Raw genomic sequence first — 12464 nt, 5'->3', positions numbered from 1 at the left:
AATTCCTACCTGGGGTTCCTGGAGGAAATTAAACATTGAAGGAGATAAAGAGGTGGATGTTGTCATGCCAGGTACTGCAAGAGACTTGGGTCTTAGGTTGGAGGTGGGAAAGAGCTGGGAACCAAAGTCCTGGTGGTCCTGGAGATGCTTCCTCACCAGCTCTTCACCTCTGAATGCCTGCTTAGAGTGGAGTGGAGTGGACCATTCTTGAAATATAAAAGGCATATTAAACTTATAACATATATCAAAGCTATTTACAATGAATAGGTTCTTTCTGAATAACTCTTTACCTCCAGCTCTGAAACATGTACCCTTGCTCCCAACTTATTTGCGACTGGAGTCCCATCATCTGTAGAAATGGTGATGACACCTGATGATTGGCTGTTACTGATCTGTGTGTTGACAGAGACCTCAGTAGAAACAAGCGGCTGAAAGGTGGAGTTTCTGTTTAGGCCTGTGAAAAAGGTATATCACTGTTAGCACCATTAGTAACATGGTAATATAGTTTTAGTTCATCATCAACAAAGAACAATACTTTGAGCGTACCAAGTTCTTTCTGGACCTGGTTGGGAATACCCATGATGGTGGTTCTCCTGGTCTTCTTCCTGCTCTTATCTTGTCTTTTGATTGGATTCAGGGGCTTGAATGTAGAACCTGTAAGTAAAAAAACAAAACTTTCACATGTGCACATTTCAGGCTTCAATATTCTTGTCTGATTTTTCGCCGCACATTAAAAACTGAATTGTGAATTCTTTGCTTTGCAGGTTGTGCTGTAGAACTGCCAAAGCCCCATCTCATGTTCATGCTAACTGCTAATTGAAATTCTGTTGACTGTCCTTTATAGTGATTAATTATGGTCATTATGACAAATGTGGCAGCAAATTTCAGGTATTCCCACAACCAGGGAGAAGGAGCAAGTTTATGCTAATCCTTCCTAAGAATCTACTCTTATATTTGCAGCTCTTTAAGGCTCTACCTAAGCTAGATGTTACCACCAACATGCTAGCATGCCTATAATGATTATCCTAGCATAGTAATGGGATGCAAGTATGCGGTTAAAAATCTTCTACTTTTTGGTGTAGCCCATTAGAGTGACAATTAGTACCAAACAGTATGAATAAAATGGATGGAAATGTCATTAGTTTTTCAAGTAATACATAACAGATTCTGGAAAAATAAAAACAAATTTAAGAAAAATACTTAATGCCTAAATATTCTGAGCTGGCAGCCAGTTTCAGCAGCTTATTCTAAATATGTATGCACATTTTATGATGGCACTCAAGGAAAGGTCAGTGTTTCAACAACATATGTAGGCGCCATGGATATCTATATAGGATTAATGGTAATGTTTCCAGTATGTACTGACATATTTAAGGGAGATGATCAATCTTAGGGCCAGATTGCTGGCATGACTAAAAAAAGTTGTACACTCATTGGACACTTTAATAGTTACATCTTTTGCCTTCAGAACTGCCTTAATTCACAGATTTAACAAAGTGCTAGAAACAAAGATTTTGCTCAGTATTGAAATGATAGCATCATGTAGTTGCTGCAGATGTGCCATGATGCAAATCTCCCACTTCATCATATCCCAGAGGTGCTCTACTGTATTGAAATCTGGTCACTTTAGAGGCTATTTGAGTACAATGAACTCAATTTTATATTAAGGAAATCCATTTTAAATGATTTGTGACATGGAATTTCAACCTCCAGTTGTTGGAAGAAGTGCACATTGTGATCATTTGGAACTTAGGGGGCAAGAATGTGTGGCAAGAAAATATCCAACACGCCATTATACCACTGCCACCAACCTGAACCACGCTTTCCATGTTATTTATGCCAAATTCTGACCTTCCTAATCCTAATATGGCAGCAGAGATTGAGACTTGAACTTCAGAAGATCATATTGACCATGTCTACATGCCTACATGGAATGCTGTCATATGATTGGTTGATTAGATACTTACTTTAACAAGCAGTTGAACAGGTGCACCCAAAAAAGTGGCCAGTAAGAACAGTGCTTAAATACTGGGAGCAGTGAAATATATTATATATAAAGTAAAATATATTAGGCACTTTTCTTCTCTTGATAATTAAGTTTTTTTTTTTGTAAATATATGATCTGAATACCAATTAGACTCCCTGCATGCACACACAGAATGGCACGCTTTCCCCTTCAGCTGTGATGTGTAGAGCTGCTGTGATGTCTTTAGATGTTTAGAACTCTTTGAGTTACAGAAAAAAAATCTTCAGCTGTGCATAAGAGTATGTTAGTATGAGTGTGTGTCTGTGTATCGAGTTCCTCCTCCTTTGATTTCACACCATAACTGCAGAGGCACCAAGTAGCTGGAATGAGACGTGCATGCTAAATAAGTACCCACCTATGATTCACCATAAAGCAGTAAATTCAGGAACAAAGCTCAAACTGCTCTCATGGGCACTATGATTAGCTCCTATTCCTCTAAGATGAAGGCAATACATATCCCTCCTTTCCAAGTTCTACACACACAAGCAGAGCTGTTTCTTGCCTTGGCGGGTAAGTGCAGGTCTAGTCATCGCAGCAAAGGTTACTGTGCTATCAGTATTCCCAGAGTTGGCTCTTGACTCTGGAGATGCATCTCCATCCTTGGAGTTGATATCCTCCGGATGAAGAGTGTCTGTGGACTGCAGGGATACACACACACCGACACACATAGAGGTGTGTAGTTAGGTAGCTGTCTTTGCTTTGAGGAATAACGAGTAAAATGATCCACAGAGCTTTTAGGGCACTTACAGCAATGCTTTCACTGTCAGGAAAGTTCCCTCCATTCTTGTGTTCTGAGAGATCAAAACAGACAAGTTTGAAAAAACTGAAGCTCCATATACAATCACTCTTATATAGACATGCAATCATTTATGTAACCATAGATTTTTTTTTTTTTTTTTTTTTAATAAAGTGGGATATACAAAAATCTTCAGTTTAAGACCTAACAAAATGTTATGTTATGTCATATTGATATGAAGAATCAAATGAATGTGCCTTACCTTCCTGCTGTTGTATCTTGAGTCCCTCTTGAGCTTCAGTGTGCAGGTCTTCCAAGTACTGAGGCCTGCTGCCCTCAATGAAAACATTCTCCTGGTAGTGCTGCGAGGCTGTATAATGGACTGTCAACCTCTTCTGGTCTTCATTCACCTTGGGACCAGCTGTTGATATAATAAGAAAAAAGAGTAAAGGTCAAATCTATTTGGTATTTTATACCTTTAAATGCCTGAAATTCACCAAAAAGAATGGTCTTAATTTTGTAACGTGCACTGAAACGTCCAGGTATATTATAAAAAACGATTTTTGCACTCCAACCATGTCTTGCAACAACTGTGATGTCTACCCATCACTGTCCTGCTCAAGGGCAAGGTCAATGGGATGGCACAGCTAACAACAAAGACACAAAACCACCGGTTTATGCCTGTTAGAGCAGGGGCAACACACTCACAGAACTGGAGTTATATCGAGTTTATATCAATTTGTTTTGGAACCCTATTGTGTGACAGAACCTTTATTCACACATATTGTAACATCAGAACTACTAATTTTGGCAACAGCATTTATCCAGAATTATTCAGAATTAAAACAATAGTGAGACATCAACTCTTTGCACTATCCCAATGAAAGCAGTGGTGTTAGCATAAATACAGACATTTATCAACTTGACAGAGAACTTGCTTCACTTCCACCTGATAAGAATGTGCGTTTGTCAGCGCACCTTTAATGCAGCGCACTTATTAAGTCTCCTCATCCAAGTTTGGCGTGCAGACATCCCAGTCTGGCCAGGCCCTCGGCAGTAAACTATGGCCTGGCTAATCTCCTGCAGTATCTTGCTTCCTTGTAAACCCCGCAGGGATTACTGCCGATAATCTGTCCTCATGCAAGGATGCTGCAAGAAACCCTGCTGAAATATTAACTACAACACACATACCTCTTACTGATCAAATAAACAGACTATTACAAAAACAGGACTCCTGTGTGGGAACTGGACCAAGCTCTGTCTCTCTGCAGGACTGCTTTGCACGACGTCAAATGACAGCTAAGGAGCTGATCCCAGCTGACACTGGGTAAGAGGCACCCTGGACAGGTTGCCAGTCCATCACAAGGCAAACAAAAAGAGAGAAAAGCAATAATACAAACCTTTAGCTAACGTAGAATCAACTGACCAAACATTCATGTCTTTGGCATGTGGGATAAAATTGGGGCTTCTTGCCTTCTTGTGTTAACCACAGTGATGGCAGCTACATCACAGTGCTACATCTAGGATTCTGAACCACAAATTCATGAAAATCTGCACAACTGTGTATGAACTGGGAAGTCATTTCCATGGGAAATCAGTCATGCAAATTGGCTAAAATCTTAGCTGAGCAAGGGTCAGCGTGAGTTGTTCCTTTTCCTTCCTTTATCGCTCCCACTGGTTCCCAGTTAGGATGGACTACACTCAGTTTAGTCTATAAACTTCCACTTGACAACTGTGAGCATCTCATGACAATTACTCAAATATGTAACACTTTAACCAGTAGCAACAAATAACCGAAGAAGCAGCCCTCCCTGATACTCTGCCAGACCCCTGCAGGAGGTTTAGGGATTTGGGTTGATTAATACGATTCCCCCCCAAAAAGTCAGCAAAGAGCTTTATCTCATTAGACAGGACCTCCAAATTACCTTCAACACTAATTCTTACACATCGGTGTGTTTGTGAACTGTTGAGGTAGATGTCAGTTAAAATGAAAAAACAGTACTTGCTTTTAAGGTATATTTAGTATGATAAAAAGCTTGGTTAAACAATCAATCACAGCAAAGTTAAAGAGATTTACTGCAGCCTCCACGTGAGTCGGCACTCACCCTTTTTCTTGAAGATGGACAGCAGAGAGTGGATGCTCTTCCTCAAGTAAACAACCATGCCTACACCAGTGCCATAACAAAACCCACACTCAAAACGCCAGAGCAAAGCAAAACAGAGTCTAACAAGTCGTCCTTCTGTCAATTTGACCTGCGATTGAGATCCGCATGCCTCGACTGAGGAGGCAGAGCTCGACAGCAATGATCGCAGGTGCTTCTGCAGAGACTTGGAGGGACTTGGGAAGGACAAGCGCACAATGAGATCTGCTTTCAGCCCAGCTGCCTTATCCCCGAGTCTGATACCCTCCTCCCTTCCCCCGCTGCTCTTTCTCTCTCGTGTCTGTTTTGCTCACACAGGCTCCCTCCATTGCTATTCCCTCCCCATTGTCAAATGATGAACCCCTCCCGCCAGCAAGACGGCTGTCAAAGTTTGGCTTTCAGGAGGCAACCAGCCCCCCACTTCACTCAGTATAGACAGACACGTGTGGAGCTTTGTGCACACACTCCACCAGTGCAAACCCAGTTAAAGCTTCCTTATGCTAATTAAAACAAAGCTACCCATGAAAAATGTTCCAATATAAGAGAGCTAATTTCTGCATATTCTACCATAGATTCTAAAACTACCCGCTTGGTCACTGATATAATCTGAAGTTGTGGAGCTTCTACATCCCTACTGGAAGCCTTCAGCAGTATGCATGTGTCTGACACTGTGTCTCATTATCTAAGGGCTACAGGGGCTGCATTTGACAGTAAAGGTTGTGTCCTCACGATGAAAAGCTATGCCGTTCCAGTTTTATTCTCTTATGTCTCCCTCCATCACTTTTTTCCCAGTACCCTCACTCCCCTGCCTGTCTCTGCCAATCTCAACTCCTTTACATCTTTCTATAGTTCTTCCTTCTTCCTGCCTGCCCCTTTAGCCTTATATCTAACAAAGGTCTAATTTGAGTTATAAATAGCTGACAGCGCCTCAGTTCATCATCTGTCTGCGGATGAGTTCCTGCTAATGTTTCCTGACAAACTGCAGAGGGTATGAAATATAACACGGCTTCAGGACAACTCAGTTAATGTGGATTCGGTGCCAAACAAACGATCAGTACTGCATCCCGGGATTGCTTTCCTGCTGGTGAAGATGCAGCACTTTGATTCTCTTGCCCCCTGAATGGGTGTTTTTCTACAATAACAGGGTCACAGCAGGGGGCTACAGCTGGCTTGCACCAGCTGGAGGGTAGTAATGCAATTACCTTCAATCATTCACTTGCTATCCCTCCACATACAGGAATCCTGGCACTGGTAAAATAAAAGTGGAGCTTCTCCCGTAAAGAAATCTGCACCCCAGTGCCCCAGGGTCAGACTGCCCAGCCCGGGGTGCTGGCAGTGGTTCAACCTCAGTGTGGTGAGCCCAGGCTGGAATATACAGAGGCGTTCAGGAGCTTTAGACCTGGGAGCCGTGCCAGAGGATTAACTCTGCCACCAGATTAACCTGTCCATCTCCTCACCTCGTGCTCCCACTTGCCTCACCTTTGTCATCTCTCTGTCTTACCCATTTATGCCATATCACACTTTGCACCACATCTTTGCTCTGCATCTCATCTTCAAGTGTCTGGATGACATCGCCAGGCAACTAATTCAGTCTCATCACTGTCTAATCCATATTAATATCTTACCAATATGAGACAAGAGAGAGCTTACGGGCATGAGAAAGGAGCTTTGTTGCAAGTCGCAAACGTTCCTTTTCTTCAGATATAAATCCCCTGCACACCCACTCCCCTCACCACAGACCTTTACTACATGCCAGTTTTGGGGGTCCCTGGCCCAACATATGCACCCTCCCCCCTCTTGTTAACTAAGACCCCTCATATCAATATTCATTAGAATGCCTAAAGAGACACCATCTGGTCCTGGTGGAGAGGGCAGAGGGGAGCGAGGGCCTTTAGTACACACAACAAACCATTCCACTGCATAAGCTAAACAAAACAGAAACTAACGGACACTAAAGCCTTTCTAACGCAGGTTTCCAAATCAGTTCAAGGTGTCAGGTCAAAAGATGGGGAAAAAAAGCCAAATATTTACTTGTAAAGTGCTACGTAGCCTACTTCCTTCAGCACTTTTAAATCAACTGGTGTGCCTTTTAGGGGACAATCAGAGGTTGTTTTACAGCCTTGTCTTTGTGAGTCTAAAGATAATATCATAAATCACCAGTGCCAGACTGTTGGGCTTGTTTGCAGGTCAAATAGTCTGTGAAAGAATAATCAGAGCTCAGACAGCCAACAAAACCTGCTTGTTAAAAGGTCACAGGCACAAAAATACAGCCCATGCTTCATTAGCAACAGTCACATTTAAAATAACGATAATGACTTGGGATGTTATTTTCCTTTAGCCTTCTGATTTACATCTTGTATCAGAGCTCCAGCCAGGTGTGTGATCTGCTGAAAAGGTAAAGTGTGTGGAGTTTGGAAGAAAAATGTCTATTTGTTTATTTGAACATCCCATTTTTTTTAAAACTCATATATTTAAATTCAATATTTTATGGTTTTTAAGATCTCTTCTCACACTCATTTGTCATAATAAACCTTCCTATAGGGTTGTTATTTACAGATGTTTGACTGCTGATCAAATAAAACCACACATTCAAAGTTTCTCTGTGTAACCACGTGAAGCATTTTTCATGTGTCTTGATGCATGCTCAATCATTCAGGTAAAGAAATCCCAAAAAGTTGATTCAGCTTTTTTATGTATTTAACACAAAATACATGAATACATTGTTAATTTAAATTGGAAATGAATAATATTAATCAGTGAGCTTAGAAACAGTACTGACCACATCAACAAACAATTCCAACACAAACTCCAAAGTGGCAGAAACACTGAATTACAATATGTCTTTAAATAACATTTAACTACTGATAACATTATCAGGGAAGGAAACTAAGTTGGGCAGTTAGCTGCTACATTAGCAGCTTTGTTTAGTGATGTAACAACTGATTATTTAAGAGGAAAACAATTATTAGTTCTAGTCCTGGCCAATATTATTTTCTTTTTTATCCTAGAAGTGGACAAGGCTTTCAAACTACACAGGGTTTTAGGTTGGGAACAAAATAAATAATAAATACTGACTCCTTCAATTCCCAAACTATCATTAGAGCCTCTATTTTCATAGATATTGTGTGTAAAGTCTATAATCTGAGCAGATAGATTAGCCCTAATCACAATTAAATGAAATGCATGTGTATTACAACTGTAGAGCATCTTTAAATCCAAACTAATGAGATTAATTAACTCTACTCTTTATCCAAAGTTGCCCGTTTGTAATAAAAAAAATCACTTCAAATATGAAAATAAACAAAACAGACAATACATTATTAAAAACTTCGAAACTGACCTACTTTACAAGCTGCAAGCATAACAATGTTACTATACACAGCTACCTTATCTCTCAGAGCAGCACACAGACATAAGCTTTTTATGGTTTCTGGTAAACATGTAACACACCCATATAGCGTCTTGCTCCACTAGAGAGTGCTATATCAGCTCTGATTCTGCTTGGACTGCAAGTATGAGACTGCAAAAAAAGCAGGTCATTCGATGAGGATGTTTACAGCAGATACACATGGCCACTTTGCATTGATAGTGGCAAAAGAAAAGCAGCTGAATATAAAATATGACTCCCAGTGAGCTGACCAAGCCCAACCATGGATGCTAACACACACAGAAATAAACACCCTTGATGGAAAATTTTATAATTTCATAGTGGTTCATCACACATCCTCGGCTCACCCTCTCATTTGCTGCACACCGCAGAAATGAGGAGAAGAGACTAAGAAGTGATAGCTGTATTGCTTTTGTCACAACCTCAAAATCTGTATCAGGTGAGCACATGGGCCACTGGACCACAACGAGGTACAGGGTTTCCACTTCATGCCTGGCTGGGTTTCAAAAGTGCTTTTGTTTATTACTGGGTGTATGGTTCACTACATTAACACTGGGCTCATTAGAAAAAAAGAGGGGGGGACACCAGGTGACAGTGGCATGTAGAAGTAATGTTTTCCACTGGTTGTGTGTGGCTTTACAAGGCACTTTACATTGTAACGTTAAGACCTTCCAATATTAGAAAGATAATCCCAGTAATCAGAGGACCCCCTATGAGCAAGGACTTGGTGAAAGTGGGAAGGAAGAAAAATCCTTTTTAACAGGAAGAAACCTCCTGCAGGACCAGGCTCAATGTACGATAAGTAAGTGCTTTTAGTCAGATCTGAGTCTCTAAATGCTTTCTTTCGGGCATTTTTTTGCACTCATGGCTCTGTATGATGTCAGCACAGAAGCCCCACCCACTTTCTGTTCAAAACTTCTGTTTAACAAAAAGTAACCAATTAGAAGACAGCTAGCTCAAAGGGTGGAGCAATGGACTTAAAAATGGATTGTTTTAGACAGTGAATTAACTAAGGAGCCGCTCCAAAGTCCAGTCCAGGATAAATAAGGATGACTCTGAAATGTGAATGACACAAAGCTATGCTAGCAGAGAACAACAACAAGAACATGAGGCTCAAAATGATCATGATAGGCTCCCTTTGAGGTACAGATACAAAACATTCATGTTTTAGCAGTAGATTGTAGCAGAGATAATCAAGCTGGAGTAAACAGAGCTTTCGTTGGAGTCTATTTTCAGTCAGATAAACATACGTTTGCTGAAGTAGTAAATATTTACAGCAGCACAGTGGTGTGTGACATATAAACTACATAGAGCACAGCATCCAGCCAGTGGATCTGTATTTTTTCAATAAATAGTCTGTGGACAAAAACTGAACTCTATACCACAGAGTAACACAATCAGGACTTTAGATGACACCTGCCTTGTCTTATGATTCAGCGTTTAGCGATTATCAGCAGATAGAAAGTGTAAGGTTTGCAGTCGATTGAGTCTTCTAAGGTTGATCTTTCCATCCCTGTACACACAAATGAAGCTGCCACAGTACAGGAAGAGAGGGTTAAAGTGTGACCAGCAATAAACCTCCAATCACCCCAACACAGGAGCACACACACACAGGTGTCATTATTCAAGCTGGCTGCTACACTCCTGATTTGTATTCAGTGGTTGTTGTAGTGGACTTGAGTTATGAGCTCCCCTCAGCTTTTAGTTGTGCAGTATTTACCAGGGCGAAGGAGAGATGAAGGCTAGCCCGACAGCCCTTACACACATATCTATTGGAATATTTCATGTATGTTGTGATAATGTGTCTGGAAACATTGCATTGTTATATTATGCTCATTTATCACTTTATTTATCTGATTACATTTGACATTCAGAGAGTACGAAAAAAAAATGCAAACAGACAAAAACGAAAACCTGTACTAAAAAAATCATGGGGATTGTGCGAAGATGACAGCAGAAGAAAGAAAATAGGACTAAAGGAAGGTAGAGAGGGGCGGAGGAAATGGGAAGAGGGCAGGAGGATATGGAGAGGACATAAATCACTGTGTACGGTAAATGTCGCTACCCATGAATCACCCACATTTCTGATTTCCTCTGGGTGAGAAACAGAGGTGGTGAGCTGAAGAGGGAACATGAAAGGAAGACAGTGGGTTGAATAGATGTGGTGAGGAGGATGAGAAGGGCAAAGGAAACACTGAAGCAAACAAGGATCTGAAGAGTTGTGGTCAAAATTATGTCATTGAAAGAGTATGACAGTTTCTAGATCATTTAACTACAGGTTATTTGGTTAGGCACAAACATCAATAATGAGCCCAGATTTTATGCCAGGCAGGCAAAAACTCCCATTTGTCAGCATCACTGGTGACTCAGCGATATGAGGTAGTTTAACAACTAACTTACAGAAAAACAGAAAAACAATGATTTAGCGCTCTATGAAGAAGAGGTGGGTGATTTTTTTTTTCTGTAACATTTGGATTTTGCTAAGACTAAAAGCTAGCATGTGTACCAACACAGGCAGCACTAACTGATAGCTAGGTTTGCTAGCTATCAGCTAGGTTTGCTAGCTATCATTATTTTGGTGATGTTGGTACCTATTCAAGCATTTTTAAAGGAATTATCTGATAAATAATGCCTTGTTGTGTGGTTCTGCCTGCCATAGAAGTTTGGATTTTGGTTTTTGTACATGAAATTCTAGTATTTTATTAGTCTGTAATTTAGCGCTAATTGGTAGGTATCTATGTCTGTGTTGATCTTATGGCAGCTTATGGTTGGAGGTTACTAACCAGTCTCGATGGAATTAGCTGGTAACTTTACACTTAACCAAACTTAATCAAACACGGATAACTTGAAGTACAACCAGTGATCATTGCTGGAAAGACTCTAATGCTGGTGCTTTAAAATGCAAACTCTATAGTGTGCTACTGTTTAGCCATTGCACGTCAAGATTTTAGTAGGTAAATAGGTTTTATGTGAAAAACAACATTTTTACTCATAGTTGAAATATTGTAGTGAAGGTTTAGTGAGTGCCAGTAATAGAATATTTACAGGTGCTTTACCAGCACTAATCACTTAACAAATTAGGACTCAGGGGCCAACAATACACAAAAAAACATGTAATAAAGGTGAGATCTCAAACAAATACTGATACAGGTTCTGAAATGTAAAATTGGTTCATTTAGACCCTCTCTGCACTTAGCTTAAGCACAATTAAATTAATGCAATGCCTTGTTAGCTCATGTGTCGTCTTAACCCACCGGTGCCTATTTACCGGAGATAAATCCTGTATTTGTTGCTTTTCCTAATCCCGACCTGAAGCAGGTGTAAACCTCAGCCGAGGTGACTGGACTCACACACAAACACAGAGCCAAACTTAGGAGCCACACCAGCCACTGTGCTTAAAAATAGAAAGCGTCACTCTTTTTGTAATTATCCCTCTTTCCCCCCTCTGTCTCTTCTCTGTCTCTCTTAACCAGATAAGGGGATTGTGCATATATTTCTTGAAGGAGTCGTGAGCTGTTTGTGCTGCCTGTCGCTTCCATTTAAAAGCTTTTTGTGAGCCAGACTGAAAGCTCTATAAACACATATGGATGTTTCACAGCACACTCACAGTTGACCCGCTATTTGCCACATTCATCTACAAACTCCAAACAAGATAATAAATCTATCTCGTTCCAACTGGTGTGTGGGAGGGAGTGCAGGGGTACCCCGGACTCCTGCAGAGCAATGTGGGCCTCCAGAGAAATCTGCCATGGGAGAAGACAAAAGGGTGCAAGTGTAAAGCATACTGCAATAATAATGCCCAGTGTGCAGTCACACAGAGGTGGATGCCAATGGACCGACAAAACCACAACTGCACAGAAGCTAAAACCTTGGAAAATTCTTCCACTGTTACAAGTGGCATCTCACTTTTTTGTTTAGATCAAAATTCAGTTCATTTTGAACTAAACATAAAATGAGAGTTTCGTGTGTTGTGAAACCGAGTTATTACGTCTAATGTACCTGAAAGAAACAGCTGGATATGAAAACGGAAACAGGTGAGGCAGATTGTTTGAGCCCATGCACCTGTAATGGTGAGGAGTCAGGACTCATCTCTGAGCAGGGCTGGATCATAATTTTTCAGTGTGGGGTTTGCTGTTGTGAATGGGTGCATTTTAACCCAAAGCATGACCTTTT

The 12464-nt window shown here is 40.8% G+C and overlaps 1 protein-coding gene across 6 annotated transcripts in view; it reads right to left on the bottom strand.

The window, feature by feature from the left end:
* nhsl3 (NHS like 3) overlaps window positions 1–12464 on the bottom strand; it is a 39911-nt gene that overhangs the window by 5454 nt on the left and 21993 nt on the right. For 5 of the 6 annotated variants that reach the window (XM_026155687.1, XM_026155684.1, XM_026155685.1 and 2 more), the window contains 6 exons: window positions 3025–3183; window positions 2774–2817; window positions 2529–2664; window positions 547–654; window positions 291–454; window positions 10–180 (listed from right to left, as the gene is read on the bottom strand). In XM_026155687.1, the coding sequence (XP_026011472.1) occupies window positions 10–180; window positions 291–454; window positions 547–654; window positions 2529–2664; window positions 2774–2817; window positions 3025–3183 (782 nt within the window). The remainder of the gene's footprint in view (window positions 1–9; window positions 181–290; window positions 455–546; window positions 655–2528; window positions 2665–2773; window positions 2818–3024; window positions 3184–12464) is intronic. The other variant, XM_026155688.1, reaches the window with a different exon arrangement.

Source organism: Astatotilapia calliptera, chromosome 22 (genome assembly GCF_900246225.1).
Source record: "Astatotilapia calliptera chromosome 22, fAstCal1.2, whole genome shotgun sequence".
NCBI classification, from domain to species: Eukaryota; Metazoa; Chordata; class Actinopteri; order Cichliformes; family Cichlidae; genus Astatotilapia; species Astatotilapia calliptera.
The sequence above is the reverse complement of the archived record's forward strand: the minus strand, read 5'-3'. Positions and strand labels throughout refer to the sequence as shown.